The 25,565-nt window shown below is 36.2% G+C and overlaps 1 protein-coding gene across 1 annotated transcript in view; it reads left to right on the forward strand.

Annotated features, from left to right (window-relative positions):
- Window positions 1-458: 458 nt before the first annotated feature.
- LOC306853172 (voltage-gated inwardly rectifying potassium channel KCNH6-like) overlaps window positions 459-25,565 on the forward strand; it is a 37,324-nt gene continuing 12,217 nt past the window's right edge. The window contains exons 1-6 of the mRNA XM_079390380.1: window positions 459-1,035; window positions 5,722-5,952; window positions 11,449-11,601; window positions 13,004-13,107; window positions 13,190-13,439; window positions 15,440-15,642. Coding sequence (XP_079246506.1) covers window positions 960-1,035; window positions 5,722-5,952; window positions 11,449-11,601; window positions 13,004-13,107; window positions 13,190-13,439; window positions 15,440-15,642 — 1,017 coding nt within the window. The 5' untranslated portion in view covers window positions 459-959. The remainder of the gene's footprint in view (window positions 1,036-5,721; window positions 5,953-11,448; window positions 11,602-13,003; window positions 13,108-13,189; window positions 13,440-15,439; window positions 15,643-25,565) is intronic.

Below are 25,565 nucleotides of genomic sequence, written 5' to 3' on the forward strand. Positions count from 1 at the left end.
ACTAATGCAGTGTTTGAATAATAAACACTTTCATCAGTGTTGTTTTAACACTAGCAAAGATGGACCTGTATGTTCACCCGGAAAGTGATAATTTTAACACCCATGGTGACAAATCTCCCAACATATTTTTGCTGTGTATGAACCTACATTGGAGTCTGATAAAAATGCTTATTTTAGAAGAAAATTTCAGGCGCACTTAGAGGCTTTTGCATCTGTAGGCTACACACACACACACACACACACACACACACACACACACACAGTTAAGCACTGTTGTACATTTCTAAATACCTTAAATATAAATCCTACAACGGCAGTTAAAGGTTGCCTACTCTACTGCTGTGTTTAGTGGAAATGTTGTGCTCGTTTGTGGACTGTATCCCACTAGGCCATACCTTTCAGAGCGATAAACGCACTCTGATAGACAGACAGAGAGAGAGAGAGAGAGAGAGAGAGATAGAGAGAGCATCTGCCTTCTGTCAAAAGTGACAGCTGTGTCCACTGCCTCCCCTGTGAACGCAACGTACCATTATCCCACAATGAGCTTCATCAGCCGAGCCGCACGCTGCCTCTGAGGTGTCGGACGTCTTTGTCTTTGCTGTCTTTGGTTGTTCTTCTATTTTTGTTTCAGAACATGTTCCGTCTGATTTCAGGGAGCACGTCAGTGCGTTACCATTTAATCTGACTGCGCGAGAGTTTCGAGTCTCACAACTGCAGGAAATTTGCTTCCATTCAAACGCGCTTTCTTTGAATTTGCATTTCAACTCGGCGACTTTTCACTTTCTCGAGGACCCCACAGGCATTCTCGTGTCATTTTTGTTTAATTCCTGGAATATAACCACCTGTTTCCTTTACAATGCGTTCGACTTCTAGATTGTGTTCTTTTGTCTTGCTCGCTCGTCCTTGAGTAAGAGACTAAACCATAATCAGAGGGCTCTTGAATCTGTCCACGCGTGAAGATGCCTGTACGCCGGGGACACGTCGCTCTCCAGAACACCTATCTGGACACCATCATCAGGAAATTCGACGGGCAAAGTGAGTTTCAAAACTTTTTATTTTCTTTCTTTGGGTTGGAAGATCATTTATAGGCAGAAACATGCTATTGTAGATTAAAACATGTGATATAGCATTGTTTATTGGGGTCATTGTTTATTGAAGTGTGGACTGAAGGTCAGTCATGTGTAGGATCCTATCAGTCAGATTTGATTTGCATGGCAGTTGATCATCAGTTGAGAACAACTTAACGGACTCGGCTGGTTTTATCTACCTTATGCAAATGCAATAGAACAACTAATCTATCACTTGTAGGGAAAATTGCTAACAAGCATCTGTCCTTCTGTTTGTGGGCGAGCATGCATGCTTGTTTTTATGTATCTCGTGCACCTGCTTTGTTCATTCAATCATGTTTTCTGATTTTAAAGTGCATCACACATAATTACATAACTTTAAGATCAGCAATATCAGCTTTTATTTCCAGTGTATACTATTTCACCACATTTGTCCTGTATGCATAAATCTTTGCACTCTCTATTTGAAAGTCTATAGGAAGATGTATTTTATCAGAATGATTCCAAGTTTTATGCACAAGAGCCCTTCCTTCCCAAATTCTAATCTTTACTAAACTTAATCTGTAGCCTATCCTTGCCATAACTAGGCCTACCCTAAATCTAGTCTTACTCCATAATAAACCCAGAGCCTGGTTTATATCTGCTCTATAAGGCCCTCAGGGGTTCTTCCAAATAACAAAGGTTATGTTATCTTAGTAAAAGTTTCTTTCAAACAACTGTAAATATAGGTTTTAGTAGGGGTTTTAAATGTCTCATTAATTATACAACTAGTAGCTGTAAGGAGCTAACAACAACAACAGTAAGCTGCACAAGCGCTTTTCATTGGGAGCGTGGTCTGTCCATAAAGCAAAGTTTTTATGTGCAATTTTATTATAGATTTATTTATCACAAATTTGTGAGAGGAATCTTTAGTGTTTTATTTAAAAAGTCTCACATAGATGCTATTTCATAATTGGTGGTGCTAATGGTGTCAAATTGCAGTTCTATAATTTGCATTGCGTGAAGCGAACAGATTTAGCCCTGAAAATTAACGTTACGTTTACATGTTATAAAGATTTATCTAAAAGATTTAACAAACTATAGGCCTAGTTGTCATCACAATATACCTTTTAATCATGACCATTGCTTTGGCTTTGTTCCTGTGTACACTATTCATAAATCATGTAAAAAAAAATATGTAAAAGAGGACTTTATTTAAACTAGTTTTGTAGTCTTTAGTTTCAAAACTTTAGCCTGCAAATATAATAATTTGTCATAGTATCTTCTCCCACTTCTGCATATATTAGTTCTCAGTGCTATTGCTGCATATATGTGCCAGTGCATATGTGAACGAGAGCCTGCTGCTCCTCCCTTCCCTCACTATCAGTTAAGGCTAAGTGTCATTTTGTGGCTGCTAGGCAACCATCTTAGTGCATTGTGTTCTGTTCCTGAAGTAAAAAGGCGATAATGAGTTTGATGCTGGGGGCATTAAAGTTCCTGTCACCAAACACAATTATCACTCAGAGATGAAGAAACATTACTGAGATTCAGAGATAAAAGCAGGCAGTTTGTGTGCTTGAAGGCTTGCATCCTTTAATACATAGAAATTTTAATCAGCTTTCTCTTCAGTTCAAAGCAGAACCTCTAACCTTCTTAAGAGCAAGCTGTGTTGCTCTCCACCTGTTGAAGCTGATGTGTGAAGCTCTTGCTGCAAAAATAGCACAGCTGCCAGCAGATTTCCTGTTTATATCAAAGCAGTCGTTATAAATACAGAAAATGAGTAGTAGTACCGTACAGGCAAAGGAAGGAGAAGGAAAGAAAAGAAAGACATAAAACAGAATAGCCAAGTATGTATATGTGTTCAAGAGTTTTTTTTCTTTTTGTCTTTTTTCTAAATGAGAAACGTTACTTAAAACTTTCTGAAAGTCACTAAAGATTTTAATAAAAATCGTTTAGAAGAGTTTTCATCAGTGATCTCACACTTTTAGGTTGAACCTAACTATGCCTATATTGAGGAGAACAGGGCTAGTCGACAGGGAAGACAACTAGTAGTTATATATTTATTATTAATAATAAATAACAACAACAACAACAACAATAACAATACCAAACATAATAATAATAACAATAATATGATTTGTTGGCTAAAACGATGGTTTATATATATATATATATATATATATATATATATCTTCAGTTGAAAAGAAATTAAGGTTTTTGTGGAAAAGATTCCAGGGTTTATCTTCATATAATGGACTTTAATGGAGGCCAATGGGTTTAAGGTCTAAATAGCAGTTTCAATGCAGCTTCAAATGGCTCTACATGATCTTAGCCCAGGAATAAGGGTCTTATCTACTGAAACGACATTCTTTTACTTTCTTTGCATGTTCGCTTTGTAAATTTATTTACTCGTATAACCCACTTGCTATCTTGAATAAATGTTTGCAGGAATTTCCCTCATTATAAATTTGAAATGTGCAGGGATGAGTAAAACTATGTAATATACACACAATCCCTCACGAAAATTCTGGACATGATTAATCATAACTAAAGTTAGAAATAAAATTTCATTATTTTTCAGTTTCCCCCAGGCCTGGAAATGGCGGTTTTCAAAATTTAATAAAAGCAACTGATGCACGCTGTTAATCACTTAAGCTGGCCACCAATGTGATCGGCTGAATGCTGCGTTACCTCTCTCTCCTCTAATCACATGCCGTATCCATCACCCCGCTTTGTTCCGGGACCTCGAAATGTTCAAATTAAACACTGGTTTGTAGTCATCTATTACGATGTCTCTGGGACAAAAGCAGCTGCATGAATGCAAACGTTTGAAACAAAAATGAAACCATCAACAAAAAGACTGACTGCCTACCCTCCATATTTACAAATACAAGCGCAGCCATTGGAGGTTAATGATGTCACGGAATTGACCAGTATTTTGGAATGGATGTGTGACGGAATGTCGTTGCCTGTGTGAACAGCGCATTTTTTAATTTACCGGGAAAGTCGTTCCGGTAATTTTACGGCAATTTACTGGTATTACTGTGTGAAAGGGGCTAAAGTTTGGATGAATTAATCAAAAGTAGGTCAGTACACTTAAATCGACTCACAATATGGACTATCTGTAAACATTAAGCTGCAAAAAGACTATTTAAATATGAATTCTGTATGTTCGGCGTGTCTCTGTATATGTGAAAGGCACAGACGCGCGGTTTTGACACACACACACACACACACTGAAGTGCGCGACGCTCGCGGTGTTTTCCGCATCTGCCATGTCACTAAATGAGGACATAAATATATGAACATCATCCCCAGAACTGCTCTGAGAGTTACTTCATGAGCATTTGACTGTTTCGTTTGAGTAAAACGATCGTCATATCATAAATAGGCTACAGAAACTTAAGAGGTCCTCATGGCAACCCGTCAAAATAAAAGTTCGGTTTATTTACTAATGCTACTACAATTATTACAACTTTTGTTTAAAAGAACAATCCCACAATACGCTATTTCTTCCATGATTTAATTTTAATAGTAAACCCATTTGTTTGCCAAATTTGAGTTTAACTCTCATTTGATTAAAAGATAAATTAAATTAATGTTTTATGCCTTCATTTGCACTGCACTGTAAATGAAAACTAATGGAAATTACTGTCACATAGGCCAAGATTAAGATACTGTCTCACATAGGCCAAGATTAAGATACTGTCTCACATAGGCCAAGATTAAGATACTGTCTCACATAGGCCAAGATTATGATGACGGAAATTGGGACATTTCAATAGGCTATTGAACCAAGTGAGCCTATAACAGGCTATTAGTGTTATAGTTTCATTAAAATAGTTGCGGTCTTCTTCGCAACTTCTACAATGGAGCTATGAAGACAATTAAATTATTTACACTTATTATATACATTGCGCTTTTTAAATTAATCAACTGTGCATTAGATGATGAATTGAATAGTCCCCTCTTGTAGGTTATGATTTAGTCAACCGAAAATAATTAATGAAGAATTATGAGAGGTTATGCTATTACACATACATTTCTAACATGTAAATTATTGAAGCCAAATACTTACATTTCCCCAAGCTGTTTAGCTGTAGTATTTAGTATGCATAGGCTTAATCATGAAGCATACAGTGGCCCCACTTTTAACTCTCTCTTTATATATTACCCTTATTGTAGATGCATGCATGGAGGAAGACAAGAGTAAGAAGTGCAACCAACACTAGGGAAGGCCATTTTTGTCAGAGCCCTTGTTATTCTTAATTTTGACATTCATTTTCATTTTTACACCAGACATATATATTGGTTATCGGTCTACTTTGTCTGTAATAATCGGTATCGGCATCGGCCCTGAAAAACACATATCGGTCGACCCCTACTTTGAACCTGCATTGAAATGGCAATTTGGACCTTCAGCCTGTTGGCCGCCATTGAAGTCCATTATATGGAGAAAAATCCTGGAAATATTTTCCTTTAAAAACCTTAATTTCTTTACGATTTAAAAATGTAAGACATGAACATCATGGATGACATGGGGGTGAGGAAATTGTAAGGAAATTTACATTCTGGAGGTGAAGTAATAATTTAAATTATGTTTATTTTTCCAGTAATGATGGAAGTATTAATTTTTAATTAAATTTTTTTATCTCTTTGTTCCTTACCCGACCAGATCGTAAATTCCTGATTGCCAACGCCCAGATGAAGAACTGTGGGATCATCTACTGCAATGAGGGCTTCTGCCAGATGTTTGGTTTCTCACGGGCAGAGATCATGCAGCAGTCCTGCATGTGTCAGTTCCTGGTGGGGCCGGGTACTATGAAGAGCGCCCTGGCACAGCTGGCACAGGCCCTGCTCGGGTCAGAGGAGCGCAAGGTGGAAATCCTATACTATTCTAAGGAAGGTATACCGGGCTTAGTGAGATTTTCACTCACTTTTCACTCACTCACATGTGCCTGATGTTTTAATAGACATGAGCAGATACAAAATCTTCAGTTTTTCACCATCTCTTTCCATTACTATAGCAACCGATACAGATACACCAGACACTGATGACACTGTCTGAACAGCAAGATGCATTAAATTGATTAAAAGTGACAGTAAAGACATTTCTAAAGACATTTGTTATTTAAAAAAAAATTATGTTCTTTACTTTTATAAATGTTATTCTAAACTTTATGTTCATCAAATAATCCTAAAAAAAATGTTTCCACAAAAATATTAAGCAGCAGAACTATTTTCAACATTGAAAATAATAAGTAATGTTTCTTGAGCACCAAATCAGCATATTCATTCAAATGATTTCTGAAGGATCATGTGACGTTCAAGAAGAGTAATGACTGTTAAAAATTGTGTTTTGCTTTACTGAAATAAATAGCATAAAATATATGAAATAAATAGAAAACAGTTTCTTTTAAATCATACAAACTCTAAACTTTTAACAGTAGTGTACATAGAAAAAGCTTCCCAAAGATGTTTCCAATATGACTTGCCTATCAAGAGCTTAGAAACCGGTTTTTATTGAGGACTTTTCAATAGTTTCACTGTAAACAACACTCAGTGAGCATATCTACACATCATCCTGTGATGATATCTTCAGTTTCAGACACTCTGTTTCATTCAGCGTTCCCACGCTTCTTGAAAATACTTGAAAGTACTTGAATTTCAGACATATGGATTCAAGGCCTGGAAAGTACTTCAAAACAAACATAGGTCCTTGAAAGTGCTTGAATTAAATTTGAAATAAATGTTGTTTATGGCGCTATTTCAAAAATTGTGCTATATGTGCTGTCAGACAGAACGAAACAGCACTAATGATTGGGGTGGAGATAGGGTAGTGCAAAAAAAACTTAGCGTGTGTTGATGCGCAGCCTATAGTTTCTTAAGCCTGCTCCTGCTGAGATAGACAAAAACAGGTGGAGAAGAATTAATGTGAAGAATTAGGTGTGAACCATCAGGAACCATTTAGTCTCCAGCGCCACTATTTTCCAGAACTGCAACCTTCCTGGAGTCTCCAGAATTACAAAGTGTCAGATTCTCAGAGACTTTGCTTGGGTAAAAAATCCTAAACAATGACCCTCACTTCATAAGATTAACATGCTGAAGTGTTGTGAAATACATGAAGGCAAATTTTTTATTGGCTTTGTAGACAGATAAGTTGAGAGTGACTCTTGAAGGACCAGCACCACATCCTCTTGTACCACTGTTTGAAGAATTTATCTTTTCATTTCATTCAGCTCATTTTCAGGATTGGAAAAAGCATTTACAGTTTAAAAGCAAATAGAAAGTCCTATTTTTTATTTATTTTCTTTATATTTTTTGCAGATTTGCACATGTACGAGGTTTAAAATGTTCATGAAATGTTTTCTAAAAATATGGAAGTTTTGAGCAGCTGCATGTTTGAGCACCTGCATTGCTCTAGGTCAAAGATGAAAAAATGGGATTTACAAAATAATTTTGACTTGAATTTATTTATTAATGAGTAACGTCTCGATTAAGAGAATGTGCAAATATTTGTTAACAGGTTTTACTATGTTATTACAACATTTAACCACTTTTTATTAATTTAAAAATTGTGAAATTCTTTCAAATTTAAATCTTGTACAAGAACTACAGCAAAAAACAGTGTGATAGATAAATGAGCAATATTTTAGAACTTGTATTTGAATATTACCAGTATTGACTTCAATGGATTTCATTAAATTCCTTTGAACATGACTGCTCAAAACGGTCTAAATTTATGAAACCTACACATTCAAAACATTATTACTCTGACCCCCAGTTTCAGAGACCAGGCTTAAGCCTAGTCCTAGACTAAAATGTAAATCTGAGCTGTTTCAACTGAAATAAACTTGCACTGACTGATCTTAAAACATGTATGGGGATGGATGTGCGCGGTTACGAGTGATTATGAATGAATGAAACGCATTTGTCTGTGTTCACTCCGTCTCGAATCGTGCTCGCGGAACGCACTTCAGAAACAGTGTCTTTTCCGCGGCTCGCTTTCAACTCGTTTTTTAGTCTTGAGCAAGAGACTTTAGACATTCACATTACATGATTTGACAGATTTTTCACTGATGTCACATGGACTATTTTAACAATGTCTTTACTACCTTTTTGGGCTTTCAACATGATAGTTGTGTTGCTGTCTATGCAGGGTCAGAAAGCTCTCGGATTTCATCAAAAATATCTTAATTTGTGTTAAGAAGATGAACAAAGGTCTTACGGGTTTGGAACGACATAAGGGTGAGTAATTAATAACATAATTAAAATTTTTGGGTGAACTATCCCTTTAATACAGAGACTAGCTGAGGGCCTGTCTGTCTAGCAGAGCCGCCCATCCCTCATGTCTTTAGTCTCCTCAGACAGGAACAGATGAATGTCGCTGGCTGCACGTCGTTAAGCCAGTGTTTGTGCATGTATAGCTCAGCTAGAAAGTAGACAGGTGTTCCTCGGCCCAGGAAGCGGTGCGCTGATAACATTACCATGACAACAGGACTCCAGAGACTCACACCCCTATCACTAACCGAATGCACTCAGATGCTCAGATGCACTCATAGGCTGACATGCACATGCTCACACGTGCTGCTGTCCCGCTGTTCCTTTTATCCATCACATAGTTTTAGTGGAATCAGCATATCAAACTGTGTCACAGTTGAGCTGGAGACTGAACAGCACCTTTGTGTGTGTGTGTGTGTGTGTGTGTGTGTGTGTGTGAGAGAGAGGGCAGGAGGGCTATATTTAGAGTGGTTGATGGCCTGCTTTATTCAAGAGCTGAGGGGGGTCTGGCTAACTTTAATCATGCTGTTCTTTCTCCGGTTTTTCTGTCCTCCCTTCTCTTTCCTGCAATTCTTCTTCGCTGCTCTCCGTTTTCATTACTTTGGTTTCATCGTCCGTCACCTTTATTGCCTTTCTGTTCATTGTCGTGTCTGGGTTAAAAGTACAACACATGATGTTTTGATTTCTCTCGAGCAGTGTGTCATAAAGAGAGTTTATCAGCAAAGCCTCATAGCCAAAATATAAGTGACCTCTACATGTTCTCGGTGCATCTGTGTATTTGTCTGAGAGGTTTGGAAAGTAGGGAGTTTAACCAATTAGAAATGATCCTTAGGGGTGAAATCACTCATACATGAACCGGGTGTGGATGTTAAAAGACAGAACTGCTGTCATCTGAATTAGCAGATTTGACTTTAATTTGAGATAAAACATCCACACAAGCTTTTCATCTACTCCACTGTTTAAACAGTTTGGGCTGGGTAAGATTTTTGAAATAAGCCTCTCATGCTCACCAAGGCTGCATTTATTTGATCAAAAACACAGTAAAATAGTAATATTGTGAAATATTATTTAAAATACCTGTTTTCTATTGTAATATATTTCAAAGTGTATTTTATTTCTGTGATGATAAAGCTGATTAGTCACATGATCCTTCAGATATAATTCTAATACATTTACATTTAGTCATTTAGCAGACGCTTTTATCCAAAGCGACTTACAAATGAGGACAATAGAAGCAATCAAAATAAACAAAAGAGCAATGATATGCAAGTCTCAGTTAGCTAAAGCAGTACACGTAGCAAGGATTTTTTTAAATTGTATAATAAATAAAAAGAAAAAAAATAGATCTAGAAATACAAAAGGATTAGAGAAGCTAGTGTTCATTTTTTTTTCTTTTTGAAACCAAGCAGTTAGTAAATGAACAGAGTGCAAGTCTAAAAGGGGCCAGTTTTTTTCTAATATGCTGATTTATTGCTCAAGAAACATTTATTTGTATTATTATCAATGTTGAAAACAGTTGTGCAGCTTAATATGTTTGTGGAAACAGTTAAATTTTTTATTTTTTTTGATTTTATGATGAGTAGAAAATTGAAAGAACAGCATTTATGTGATATTTTTGGTAACATTATAAATGTCTTTACTTACTTTTGATAAATTTAATGCATCTTTACTTAATAAAAGTAATAATTTCATAGACCGGGAAGGTTGTCCAAAATTCTTCTAGTGGGTCAACAAACATACACAAAATACATTTGTCATTATCTAGAGTGAGGTGTGTGTGTGTGTGTGTGTGTAACCAGTGTTGAGGAGTAACTAGTTATATGTAACGGAATTATGTAATTTAATAACAAAATACAAGTAATTGTAATTAGTTACGGTTACTAAGAAAAAATGTGTACAGTTACTTAGGAAAATGTTAAAGATTACAAAGGGGGTTACATCTGATTTGTTTCCACACACACTCCCACATACAGATTTAATTGATTTCTTTCATAAATTGCAGTGACTGCTCTAAAATATGAAACACCAATGTTTCAGAAGCTTATACTGTAACATGCTTATCCGATAACTCTTATATTTCCTATATGGGTTTATGTATATGCTTTATTTTTTTTAAGATTAACAGTTTTTTTTTCTAAGGCATTGTTAGATTCCAGTGTTTCCTGTCATGGTTATTCACTCCAAAATCAAAATGGCTTGATAATTGAGACTGTTTAGGTTTTTGGGGGATTAAAAAATGGGCTTTTTATCATTTTTTTAATTTTTATCGTTGTAGAGTGGTTGTGTCCACACACTGCCAATACACATTTATATGCAAATGAAGATATTTGGCATCCAATGTCTCCTTTAAAGTGAAAATATTATAATCTTAATTCAAGTGATGAAAGATTTCGAAAGTCTGACAGTAATCAGTGTTGAGTACTACATTTGAAAGTGATTAACAGTTGAAAACATTAGGAGTTTAGAAAAGTAATCAAAAAGTAATCAGTTACATTACTTTAATAAAGTAATTGATAAGTTACACTACTTTTTACATTTTAAGTTGGGTAACTAGTAATTTGTAACTATTACATTTACAAAGTAACACTATAGATAATAAGAAGTTTGCAGAATGGATGGACAGATAGATAAAGGTTTTTCATTTTATTTGCTGTTTTGAATTAAAAGGCTTCCTGTGTGCTTGCGATTTTGAATTCGTGTTTACAGTGTTTGAAATGAAACAAGGGTGGAAATGGGGAATGGCATTATGATTTTCTTTTACTTTTCATTCTTTTTCTTATATTTTGAGTAGTGATAGTGACAGCGCTCTTTAAACTTGAAATAGTTTTAGTTTATTTTTAAATATATAGATAAATATGCAAACTTTATATCAAAGTTACCCTGAAAGAATGTGTTACAGCAATCCAAGGTCTCACCTGTGTGTGGGAGTCTTATTGTGTGTTTGTGTAAGTGTGTGTTTGGACTACTCACAGCCCTCACATTGGTATTTATAACAGCTCTTTGTGAAAACTAAACTATACTTGTGCTGTATTTTGTACTCAAACATCTCTGCGTGCTGACGTCTCGGTCACTTGGTTCATTCTCTTTCTCTCCTGTGTGTCTGTGTCTCTCTGCCTTTCAGGGACATGTAGGCCATGTTTGGTTGATGTTGTTCCAGTAAAGAACGAGGAAGGAGTCGTAATCATGTTCATCCTAAACTTCCAGGAGCTTTTAGACCCGTCCATGAAAAAAGGTGGCTTCAAACAGCGAATGACACACAGCTGGCTACGGGCAGGTTCGTGTCCCCCCTTTCTCTTGTTTGTGGGAGTGATTCTGGCCCTTTCTGTAACAGCCTTATAAGGTAAACACATTGACTGCTGTGCTTGGTGTGACGGTCCGTGTGTAGGTGTAGCCAGAGGCAGCATTTGATAAAGGTGGTGTCAAATTTTGGTTGCAGAATGTTTATGTATGTGTGAAGTTAAGTGTGTGTGTGTGTGTATTTATATATGCCTGGCCTCCAGTGTTGCTTTGGCTTGTACATTAGAAACTATGACATATTTTGCTGACAAAAATAACTATACATTTAATAATAATAATAATGTAAATGAAGAGTTCAGATGCAAAAGCCTCTAAGTGCCATCTGAAATTTTCATCTAAATTAGCATTTTTATCAGACTCATATGTTTACGTTCAGTAATTTTAATCGAATTGCAATGTATAGGTCCTTTTCTATGCACTTAAAGTGAAATAACTGAACATAAATATAGGAGCCTTATAAAAATGCTCATTTTAGAAGAAAATTTCAGATGGCACTTAGAGGCTTTTGCATCTGAACTCTTCAAATATACAAGTTTATTAATATATGAAGTTGTTTTTACGTTTTTACATATATAAATGATTATCATTATAATGAATTATAAATGGACAATTAAATTTTTAGAATTAATTATTGCATATGCAAATATTAATAGGTTAATAATAATAATAATTATTATTATTGTTGTTGTTATTGTTATTAATGAAATATTTTGTTATATTTCATAAATATTTCAAGTTATATAATGTATTTTTACATGTATTACTAGTAATGCATATAATATATAAGCTTTTTGTTTTTAAATATATAAATGTTTATTATTATTATTAAATTGTTAGCAATACTTTTAAAATATTTTTATTAATAAATTGCATATTTTATATATTTTTAATAATAATACAATTCTAAAAATAAAATTGAATGTATATAAATAAATAAATATAGTAAATATAAATTACTATTTTTTATTTATTAGTAGTAGTAGTAATAGTAGTAGTATTTATTCAATAAATCTGATATTTATCAAAGGCTTTTATCAAATGCAACACCATTCATTACAGGGAGCATCTTAGGTTGGTATATTCTGTAGGAAAGAAAAATGATGAAAGATCTCCTATACAGCAATGTATTTAAATGAAGAGAAAATGTCTTCTCCTGCTTCAGAGATTTTCTTCCAGAGAAAAGACCCTAGTAGTCTCAAATGTGTCTTCCATAAAGTTTTAAAAAGATCTCATCAGTATCTAGCACTGAGCTCAGATTTGTCAGGTATGACTAAAAGGACTTTAAGACCAGAAAGACAAGAACTCATCAGTTATGTCTCCTGAGCTTTGAGCAAAAACATATTCCTCTTGGATTGTTTAACCTTATGTTTGTGTATCAGGTCAGAAACGCAAGATGAGGCTGCGAATGCCCTCTCTTCGTGTCAAGCGGCAGCCGTCCCTCCCTAAGGACCACTTTGAGGGAGTGGTGGTGGACTACCTACAGGTACATGTGTGGATATGTGACACACATCCGAGTTAATATTGCCACAGACACATGATCTACAGCTCCCCTCTGTGTCCTGCAGCCCTCTCATGAGGAGGTGGCTTTGAAAGACCTCCAGATGTCTCCAGACAGCTACTTGAAATCAGAGACCCAGGCCCTGATTCAGCAGACCCCCTCCACATGCAGCTTCTCATCCCCACTCACACGGCCTTCAGACCGGCTAGAGCCCAGCGGGCCCCCTCTCAGACACAGCCACTCCAGAGAGAGCGTCCGCAGCCTGCGCCGGGCCTCCTCGCTTCACGACATCGATGGCATGAGGGACCAGTGGAGCGGTATGGGTGTTTGTCACAAACATTGACTGTGTGCAAAACTTTATTATTTACACATTATCAGACAGTACTAGGGTAAAAAAGACCTCAAGGCAAGTTTAAATCTAGTGTCAGTGTAACATCCTGTCTTTGTAAGGTTTGCTGGTTGATTGAAAAAATTTAATATATTTAAAATACATTTATTTCATACTAAGTAAATTGTAAATTTATTTGTAGTATACTTGGCATCAAATAAATGTATTTCAAATTCATTTTAGTATATTTATTTTTCACTACGGATTTCGAATTTAATTTAGATTTTTTTATTCAACGGATTTTTTGTATTCTGTGTTTACAAAGAAATAGTAATTAAATATACTCTTGTATTTCTAAAACTCACTCACATTTGTTCTAGATCATCAGATGTTTTGTAATGGGGATATAAAACATGGGTTAATGTACTAAAAATGACTAAGGAAAACACAGTTTCTCTCAGACAATACTTTTAATAAACATTGACTCCAAACAAAGCCATAATTCACAGAAAATTAGTTATTTGACATTATTTTATGACATTAAGCCACATTTTTCTATTTTAAAGAATAGAAAAATATTTTTTTTCAAGCAGGTATGCGTTATTGATTGAAATTAATAATTACTATTTAATTGTTTATTGAAGAATATTTAAAAAGTGTATCAGCACAACTGTTTTAAACAATGTGTCTTAACTAACAAATCAGCATATTAGAATAATTTCTGAAGGACTGTATGACACTGATGACTGGAGCAACGATGCTGGAAATTCAGCTTTTTCATCTTTTTACATTTTAAAATGTATTAATAGAAAACATGATTTAAATTGTAATAATAATAAAGATATAAAGATGTAAGATATATAAAGTCATATTGTGAGATATAAACGAACAATTATTTATAGATATAAGCTTAAAAGTAAAACTAAAGCCATAATTTTGATGGATACCAGCTTCCATAGTTTGACTTTCCAACATGGTGTAAAATATTTGGTCTTCCCTAGATACTGTGTTAGTATATTAACCAACTTGAGAGCTGCTTTCCTATAACAGCCTTCTACAGTGGAGAAACACATACACATTATTGTCTGTATCCTTGGATTGCCGTGTCATTAGCAGAAGATAGTGTTTATAACAAGGGAAGTGTTAGTGAATCTTGGTTCTTTCTTGTTCTTTTTTGGTGAGGCTGCCTTTGTAAATCATATGTCTGAGCATTTAGATATATGAAATATGAGCAGGGGCCCCCAGCTGGGATGAAGCGGAATAGATACTCGTCAGCTTAATATTGCACAAGGTCCGTTTGATCAGCTCTCTGGTCTCTGCTGTGATTAAACTCTTCCATTAGCATTGAACAGGAGTACCATGACCGAGTGCAGGATGTGCTTTCAATGGAAATTAAGTGTTATATTTGAATTTATCCTTGACTACATAATAAGTCTGATCAAAACCAATTAGTCTAAAATAGCAGAAGCATTTAATATAAATGAGCCAGTATCCTTTACTAATGGAGTTTGTGGAACAACTCCAAAAAGCAGCACAAAGCATAATGAGCATTACAAAGCGCTCCATTCGGACATGTTAAATTGCAACATTTAAGTCTCTGGGTGTCCAGAATGAGGCTTGTTGGTTTCCCGGTGAAATGGTCACATTTGGCGGCCTGACAGGCCTATTTCTGTAGCTGTAGTCCTAATCAATGCTTTTGTGTGACTGTGATTACCCACAGCCACCCCTGATGTGCCTGCCACTATGCATGTGTGTGTGCTTGAGCTCTAAATAGTGTGTTCTGCCATTATACAGGTGTCCGCATGACTCATAGATCTAAATTAACACTTTTTCATTATTGCATACACAAACAGTGACATTACTGGCACTGTAATTGGCAGACACATGCAGGATGGTAGTGCAAGTCACATGGCATGACATTGTTTTAATCAAACACCGTAATGATATGTTTTGATGGCTGATTTAATAGGTGTGATTTTTATTTTTCAGATCTGAAGCCCAGTAACTTGAACTCCACCTCAGACTCTGATTTGATGCGGCACCGTGCTATTGGCCGCATCCCTCAGGTGACGATATCCTTCGGCTCAGATCGTCTCAGGCCACCTTCCCCCACAGAGATCGAGATCATAGCACCCAGCAAGATTAAAGACCGCACACAGAACGTCTCGGAAAAGGTCACCCAAGTCACGCAGGTAATATAAAAAGTACTTGACAGCTCATCCACGGATTTCATGCAAGTGTAAATACCAGATTCAGGATATTGTTCCTTAGCTTTTTGCTCACTTAGTAAGGCCTAGAGATTTTGTCATCTAGCCCTATTTATTTATGATGTTGTCAATATACAGCTTGAGATAAAAAAAAAAAAAAAAAAAAACCAAATAATTGTAGATTGTAGAAACTTCAGTAAGGTACAATTTAAAGCTGTCAGCAAAATTGTATGCACAGTGTGCCAATGAACTAATCTCTAATCAAATTTAAAAAGTCTTGACATTTGATGCTTTTATAGGTGTTGAGGATAGACAGATAAACTGTATACTTTTCATCATATGTAATATATTAACTGTCATTTCAGTTAATCTTCCATGAAAATCTACATTTAAAAAGATGCAATCTATTTATGATTACACCTTTTTAAATGTAGACACACACTTAACAAAAAGACCTGCACAAGTTGACATTGACATAACAAAAGCTTTCACCAGTCCTCGTCAGGCAATGAAAAGGTTGGTGACATCATCTACATGATTTAGTATTTTGTAACATCTCCACACAGGTCAGTTAAGTGACCTATATACAGAGACCACTGAGTCCTGTGCTGATGTGGGCAGAGCTTATTTAGCTGTTGTGTAGGGAACGGACTCATAGTGACACACTTTTCTACCCCTGTGATTTCTGTGTGATTATTGCAGTGTACTGGGAATACTGGACTGCATGCTTGTGCGTTTAAGTTACTGCACGTTATGTATTTCACATAATGACTGCAAAGATTTGCCATGGTTCATATAAAAGTCTGATAGATGATCTTTTGTCAAAGTTTAGAGAAAAGTTGTACAAAAATACAAAAAAGAGGAGTGCAGTATAGCAGAGAGAGAAGAAGAATCAAAGAAAGACATTGAAAATGACAGAGAGAAAGAGATTGTATTGGTGACGTCTCTCTCCATGGACACACGTGGGAGACTGTGTTGTCCTACCAGTGGAAAAATCAATCATGCTGACAAATCTACTGCCAGCTTGCACATTCCTATCATAAAGTCTGTGTGTCTGTGTGTGTGTGTGTGTGTGTGTGTTATTAGCTTTTAATGCAGCGTATGGCACATTTCCACAGGTGAACTGAACGTTTCCCCCTTCTTCCTAACTGTCAGTACAAACTAAGTAAATTTTTCAACAAGTCTTGATATATTTGAGTATCTTCACAAACTCTTATGTTAAGGGAGAGTTTACCCAAAATCCTGTCATTTCTCATTCACTCTCATGTTGTTCCAAACTTTGACTCTAAAAGAATGTTGGTAACCAAACACTTTGAATTCCAGTGTGTTCCATTATATAGACCAAAAACATACATTTCTCAAAATAACTTCTTTTGACTCAAAAACTTCTTTGGACTGACATGTATGGCCTCAGATTTTTTGATCCAGCTGTATTTTGAGAATATCAGGAGCATTTTAATTTGCGTGAGCATGACCCGTGTGTGGATGACTGTGTGTTTGTGTGTGTGTGTGGTTGCTCTGCTGGTGACCTTGGCTTCTAGGGCTAATGGAAGTAGAGGGCAGTGGTAGCAGAGGCCAAAGAGACACTGACTGTCTGTTTCTCTACTCACACACACATCTTTGATAAATCTGCACGCAAACACACACTCTTTCTCTGGCCCTCTCTGCTTACTCTCTCGTTCTCGCTTTCTGTCTCACTCTTGCTCACTCTTTCTCTCTCTGCTAAAATTTGTACGTTTGTTTGTTTAACATTTCTTTAGTTTGTATATTTGGATTCTATCCCCTACCCTCACGCAAACCATTTTGCGTTTTAGCTTTCTTTTAATGCAGGGGTGCCCAAACTCTGTCCTGGAGGGCCGGTGTCCTGCAGAGTTTAGCTCCAACCCAATTAAACACACCTGAAGCAGCTAATCAAGCTCTTACTAGGCATACTAGAAACTTCCCAGCAGGTGTGTTGAGGCAAGTTGGAGCTAAACTCTGCAGGACACCGGCCCTCCAGGACCAGATTTGGGCACCCCTGTTTTAATGCATTATTTAGTATTAATTAGTCATTTTGAAGCTGCCAATGTAGGTAATTAGTGTAAAGCTTTTGCTTTATGCATATGGGCAGTCTGTTGTTTGGCATTACATCCTGTGGTACAACTGTAAAAGGCAATTCCTGACTTGATAATTGGACTTCGATTTGACACTGAGCAAGAAGGGAAATGATCATCTGCATTGATCTTTGTCGCTACTGATTTGTCTACATAACATGACATACCTAGTTATGTGACCAGCTGCATTGTTTTTAGTAGACCGGTCTGCATGAGAGGAGCATTAACTAAATTAATTAAAAACAATATAGAAATATTAGCAAGGTTATTGAAAAGTCATGAACAGTTCTGTTCCCCTCATTGTCCTGTCCATTAAATATGGGGGGGGGGGGGGATTATAGTGGATGTGCCTTATGTTGTTGGATGTTCCTTGTCTTATTGTGTACAATTTGCAAAGGGTAAAAGCCCCAAAAATGTACACTCCCACTCAAAAGATTTGAGTTGTGAAGATTTTTTAAATGTTTCTGAAAGAAGTCTTGAAAGTGTGCTTACCACGGCTGCATTTATTTGATCAAAAATACAGTACAGCACTAATATTGTAAAATAGTGTTACAGTTTAATTTATCTGTTTTCTATTTTCATATATTTTCAAATATAATTATTCCTGTAATGGCAAAACATAATTTTCAGCATGCATTACTCCAGTCTTCAGTGTCACATGATCCTTCAGAATTGTATTTCAGGATTGTTTTATGAATAGAAAGTTTGGAAGAACTGCATTTATTTGAAATAGAAATCGTAACGTTCTGAATGCTTACTATCACCTTTGATCAAATTAATGCATTCTTGTGAATGAAAAGTATTTATTGAAATAAATAAATAAATACAAAATCTTACTGACCCCAAACTTTAATTATGAAGGATGGGAAAAATCAGGGTCCAGTTTTCCTGCTTTCAATACAAATAAATTCATTTTAAATTGTTGTTATGCATGTTCTCTTAAGAATTATGTTTCTGCATGTTCTTGCAGTAAATATGCGGAACCATTTGAATAAATGAGCATGTGACATATGCATGCCACAGTGCAGCTGCAGAGTGCAAATCCATTGACATTGTGAATCCCAGAATATCAGTGCCAAGCATACGAAGTATAGACAGCAGTGACACTGTTCAATACATGTGCGTCATTTTCTTCACTGAAATGGAGATTTCTACGGTGGCCGAGAGAGCTTAACGTGCTGCAAATAGAAAAAACACCTGCAAATATAGAAAACAACTTCCTCAATTTTACAACGCACACGCTGCAAATGCTCACAACACAACCAAAAAAGAAACGCACTGCAAATAGAAAAAAACGCCTGCAAATTAAGAAAACAACTTTCGTCAGTTTGACAACACACACGTTGCAAATGCTCACAACACAACCAAACAAAGAAAGGCATTGCAAATAAAAATGATTTGCTTTTTTTGAGCATTTGCAGTGTGTTTCTTTATTTGTTTGTGTTGTGAGCATTTGCACCACCTGCTGTCACACTGATGAAGATGTTTTCTTGATTTGCTGTTGATTTTTGTATTTGCATGTGTTTTCTGAAGTCGCAGTGCATTGAGCTCTCTCGGCCACCGTAGATTTACATTATTTTACTATTACTTGTTTTACACTAGAACATATTGTTAATAGTCATTACAAGGTTTTGCAGATTGCAAAAATATATTTTGTAGTTGTCTGAAGCAGGGATAAAGGGATTTCATAGACTACACTAGTTCAAATAATGTAATATGATAAAAGGCACACAAAATGATGAGAACCATGAGAAGTTTGTGTGAGATGTGCATCTTTTGCAGTGCCTGTATCAGATCCATATTCTGTCTACACAGTCTAATCATTACACAAATGGGATGGCCGTCATCCGTTCCACACCTTTATCAGTATGTGTGTGTGTGTGTGTGTGTGTGTGTGTGTGTGTTTGTGTGTTTGCGTGCATGAGGAAAAAGAGAGTGAGTGTGAAAGGGCGGTGTTTCCCTGTGTCAGTGCTCTGTGTGTCTGTCTCAGCACGGCTCAGAGAATGCCACCATGAGCTTGAAACAGAAACTTAAGCCTGTAAGTACCATCCTTGCCTTGACCTTTATTTATCTCCTCTTCACTCACTCTCTCTTTTCGTACCTTCGCTGCTTTGTGTTTCTCTTTCACTCTATACCTGGTTGGGGAAAAAAATAGGTCAGGACCAGGATGGATTTGACTGACAGTTGATGCCACTCACATAGATCACTGTTAATGGTGTTGTTTCAGTGTCAGACTCTGTTGACTTTTTGTGACTTGTGAGACATCTGCAAACCGAGACGTGTTTTTGCCTGAGGTCCCTTTATTTTGCCTCTGTCTTTATATCTTTGTTTTGTCTTTTTGCCGTTCACCATGTGTTTGTTTTATTTGTAGTAGTGGTGTGTAATTACACGTCTTTGTTTGATTTTTGTTTGTTTTTCCATTTTTTTTATTACTTTTTTAATTCTCATTTACTGTGTTGTTGTTTTTTTTGTGGTTGCTTTAACATGTCCCTTTGTTTTGTTTTAGTTTGTTTTATCTTAATTTTTCCCTTTCTTTTGTTGCCCTTTCCCTTTTTTCTTTGCTTGTGAAGCTTGTGAACACATCCTTTCATGCACCACGCGTTCGTTTTGCATGTTGAGGTGCAATGTTGCATGCTAAAAGCTTTTTTTTTTTCAGAGAGCAGTGGAATTTTTTTTGATACACACAATGTGTAGTATCAAAAAACACGTCATGGAAATGTTACACTGACCTTAGCTGTACAAGATAAAGCTGTTGGTGAAGTTTTGCACAGTGCATGCTTTACTTTTGCGTATCTTTGTGTGTGTGTGTGTGTGTGAGAGTGTGTGTGTGTGTGTTTATGTGGTTTATGAGGATACAAATTTGTATAATGACATGGGTATGACAGAGTTATTACAATATGAAGGTGGTTTATGAGGACACTGCCTATGTCCCCGTAATTCAAAAGGCTTAAAAAACATACTAAATTGTGTTTTTTTGAAAATCTAAAAATGCACAAAGTCTCCTGTGAGGGCTAAGTTTAGGTGTAGGGTTGGTGTAGGGCAATAGCACACAGTTTGTTCAGTATAAAAACCATTACACCTATGTAGAGTCCCCATAAACCACAAAAAACAACGTGTGTGTGTGTGTGTGTGTGTGTGAGAGTTTGTGGCTGTAGTCAGCGTGCAGACAGTGAGAATGGATTTGCCCGGTTCCATCATTATGAAACAGTGTTAGATTATATCAATAAGCACGAATATCTCGCTCCAGTGAATTCGTGTGTGTGCATGTGAGCGCCTTCTGTCATTAGGATCTCTTCAGCACATGGAACTGAATGTGCATTCACACAGTGTGTGTTTGTGTGTGTCTATGTGTTTGCAGACGTGCAGATTGATAAGAAAGGATGTGACCCCACATGATGAGTACATATTGATGCTGTTACAAAATTTGTATAATATATGAAGTGTTTTAAATATGAATAATATACTCAAGTGAGAATGGACATATTTGTTTTGAAGATTGCAGCTGTTTTGTGTGTGAGCTGTGAATGATAATTTTCAAGTCCGCTGACTTCTTATTTTGCCACTTGAAACTGAGCAATAAAACTATGTGTGCTTGTGTGGGAAAGGTTTTGCTTCTGGGGACTGGATGCCTCCCAACTGATAGCAAAATCTGAAATCACTTGCCAATGCTGCTTGTGAAGTTGAAAAAAGATTAATAAACATAAAATAATGTCTGAATGGATATCAAGATTTATGTGGCATGCAGGGGAAGAGTTAGCGTGCAGGAAATATTAGTAGCTCTGTATAAAAACAGTAGAAGTCTATGGAAAGTCCCCACCATAATCTATCATGTGTATCTGTGGCATGATAATGACAGATATGACTTTCTGAACAACTTACAACTTTTGGCAACAGCTATTTAGGCGGTGTAAAAAGGTAGATGTTGTTTACACTGTGTGTAAATAGTGGTAGATACTGTTTGCACCATAAAGAGCGACACAAAGCATCTTGTTTGTGTTAGGGGCAAATACTCATAGATGCTATTCAGTACAAAATGTAAAATGCTTTTTAACTAAAAGTTAAATATCTGAGCAGTGGTGGGCACAGTCAATGAAAATCACATTAATAAATTGGTGACTACTCAACGGTGACGAAACTCTCGCTAGATGCTCAATTCTGATTGGTCAGTCTTGATATTCATCAGTTAAATACTGCTGAATAATGGCAACACTGCATAATTGACCGCTTATCCTAAAAACCTGTACCCAACATAGCTGTACATATAAAATAATAAACTAATTATACCTCAATAGTTAATTAATAGTTTTTGCTGGTTTATTTATTTGGTAAGAAGCCATATGTATAGCAGGATAGTGTACAGGCAGACGCTGATGGTCATTAAGGCCAAACAGACCCTTGGCCTTTGCGTCAGAGTCCTGATCACATGTTGGGGTTTATTTTAAGTAATGACCATCATGTATCTGCTTGTTGTTAGAGACCTGCATGTCTTCCTGGCTGTCTTTAAGAGCTAGAACACATTTTGAACCCTTTCTGTGTACAAGAGCACAGGACTCATATAAAGGTAGAGGTTCATATAAAAAGTTGTAGATCTATAGTCAATCATCTGTTCAGGGTGTGAGAGAATCTGTTTTAATTTTATCACAACTAATAGTTTGGCTTCTAAAATTGTATAAGGTACATTTTTCAATCACAATACAATACAATTTTAGATACTATGCAGAGCAATGGTATTCGTAAAGGCTGGCATACTGACATAAATTAGCTTGATATTGCTACATTTTCATATGATATCTGCCTTTTTGGTGATTCTGAAGCACATTTTTAAAATAAAAAACATGAAAAAGCACGAATAATTTCAAATTATTTATGGAAAATCCACGACAGATGCTGTCCACAAACGGAATTAAAACTAAACCACAAATATATTTAGTTGATGGAAAACTGAAAAAAGCTTAGGGTTGAAATGCTTACTCACTGGCCTGTTTGAACCTATTGCATATCGCACATTATTATAGTACATTATAGTATTTATTAACATTTTGAATAAGCTTTTATTTTTAAGTTTTAATTTTAATTTAAGTTTTGTTAGTTTTTGTTTTGGTCTTCGTTTTAGTCATTTTAGTATTCCAACTGGGCAGCATGGCAAAATTGGTCATTTTCTGTCAGTATTTCATCTAATATTTACAAAATATAAATATTAGATGTGGTTGGATTAGATTTTATTTCAGATTTTATAAATGAACAAAAGCAGTTTTAGTTAACAATGACAAAAATAATTTCACTTTTTTTTCAACATAACATGTTTGTCTAAAATAAATATTTATATATTTTTGATAGATCTTCAGCAACTGTGGATTTTCAAATGTATTTTCGCTCCATGCACCTGTGGATGCGTTAATCTTGAACACAATTCTTCTCTATATTCTCAAATTAACAGGCAAGGGCAACAGCAGTAACCTCTCATGCCGTACTTTGACAACTAATCAGTATGAGATACTCTTTCAGCCTTTTTAGGTCTCATTTGGTTGACCTGTTGGAAATGTTCCACACCCTCCCTCACCACTCCCTTTCGTGTCGATTTTTTCTGTAAATTGGTGCATTTAGGCATTTAAGCCTGTTTGTTCAGCAATCCAGATTTTTTGTTCCCTTGGCTTCAGAAAGCTGGCATCATCCATCTATCCTGTACTGCTTTCTTTCCTACTTTAGATCCGGTGTGTTTGTTCAGTATGTGTGTGGTAAAGATGACGGCGTTGAAGTGTCTGTTTTTAGGTAGAGTCTGTGGACTTGCTTCTGTTTCTGAAGAAACAGTTTTTCTGTGGATGTTGTGAGTACCTTGGAGAACATGGACAAGGAGCCTCTCATTGTCGTACCGGTCAGTACAAACTGCAATTTATACAGGATGCACATTAATGTTGTATTCAGAAATATTTGATGAATGTGTACATGCAGAAGTGTTTTCTCACATAATTTCAAATGATGGCTAATAGACAGAATCATTTATTATACATTTCTGTGATGGCAGCTTGAATAGTTGGTAAGTGGTGGCAGGTAAATAGGTAAATTACATTAACACTCTATTCAGAGCTGTTATTTGCTTAAATTAAGTTACTTAAACAAAGGCAATTCTGTGCTCTGAAATGTTGAAGAAAAGTACAAACCCTGAATTACATTCATACAGTCTGAAATTAGACAAATGCATCATGCCTCGTCACATCACTTGACAGTCAAACTGCATAAGGCTGTGATTTGCATGTGTGCTGAAATTTGTATAAAAGAAAAAGGAAGACTGACAAGCAAGTAATGCTAAGTGCATACTCGTTTATCGGGTGCAATACTAGGTTTGAGATTTTATTATTATTATTTGAACATATATTTGAATACCATGGCAATGTTATAGTCATGTGCTGCTCTTTACTGTTTTGCTTATAAAATAGTTGTTTTCCATCCCAAAAGAACTCTTTCAGATCGACCAACTTTTTCCACACGACTGATGTTCAACGATCAACTTGTAGTTTCCGTGGCAGCCAGTGGTTGCCATGGTTGTCTGTGTGAGCAGTAATCATGGGATGCTAATGATGTATTAAAGGAGTGATTTTCTATTGGGGAAAAGCTCAAGCAGAAAATAGGTCTCAGTGTGAAATAGTTCAGTGGATAGATAAATATATAGCCCACTGCTTGCTGCATGCTTGTTGACGTGTTAAACATAAAATTGCATAATGTCTTACATTTTGGTTTTGTTTATTTGGTCATGTATTTTTTGGGGGGGCGTTTGGCTCTTTATTAGACAGATGGTACAGTGGAGCGGAAACCCCCCTTTGGATCCTTTGTTTTAAAGTACCATGGCCAGTGATTGATCTTTGATCAGAGTAGAGGGAGATAATGGAAAGCTGCAATGACGTGACAGAGGAAGCTGATCCAGACCCCATTGCAGAGCCTCTCAGTAACACAATACAAATTCTAGCTATTAATGTCTGAGAGTGTGTGAATTCATAGTTGACTGTGAATGGTGAAGGGTGGATGTCAATAACATCAAACGTCTCATTGTTTTTTGAGTGTCTTTTAACCCAACATCATGACGTCAAACCTGTGCCATAGGTGCCATGCTAACTGAATCAGGAATCCATCTCCAATCTGTGTTATTCTAAATTACTACTGTACTCCTCTGAGTGTTTATACTCCGACTAATGTAAATCTGTCAGGACAGTGTCTGTGTGACTCATCCATAAACAGAGAGAAGTAGCTCCAGCTGCAATGTTCTTCTGCAGGACACATGCAGTTTTATTTATTAACCGCTATAGAGCGCCAAAAGTTGCATAGGTTACCTTTAATTTTTCCTCTGTTTTTCACACTTGAGAAACACACAAGTCATATGGTCTATTATTATGGTATTTTTATTGTGTGTTTAGTTAATTCTTCTTTCGGTTTTATGAATGAAATTACAGCATACAGGTTTGGAAGGAGAATAAATAATGACAGACTCTTCATTTGGTTTGGTTCTTTTTCCTATAGCGTTGCATCACTTCAAGCAGTGTCCCCCTGTGGCACATTTCTTCACTCCGTGCCCTTTAAAATTTGATCTGGTCTGTAGGACGTGGCTGCTGCCCTTCCTTTTAATAATGGCACATGTGAAGAGGAGACTTAAGCACTGAAGAGCAAAGCATGAAAGATGAACAGATGTCTGCATTTCACACAGAGTCTGTACATCTCTAAAGCTTGTGCGGGTTGAAAAGGGATATGACAATACAGTTCAGAGCATTCAGGGAAATGTCTATTTCTTGCCATATTAAAATGCCATCAAGATATCATCTGGTGTGC

Source organism: Barbus barbus, assembly GCF_936440315.1.
Source record: "Barbus barbus genome assembly, chromosome: 3".
NCBI lineage: Eukaryota > Metazoa > Chordata > Actinopteri > Cypriniformes > Cyprinidae > Barbus > Barbus barbus.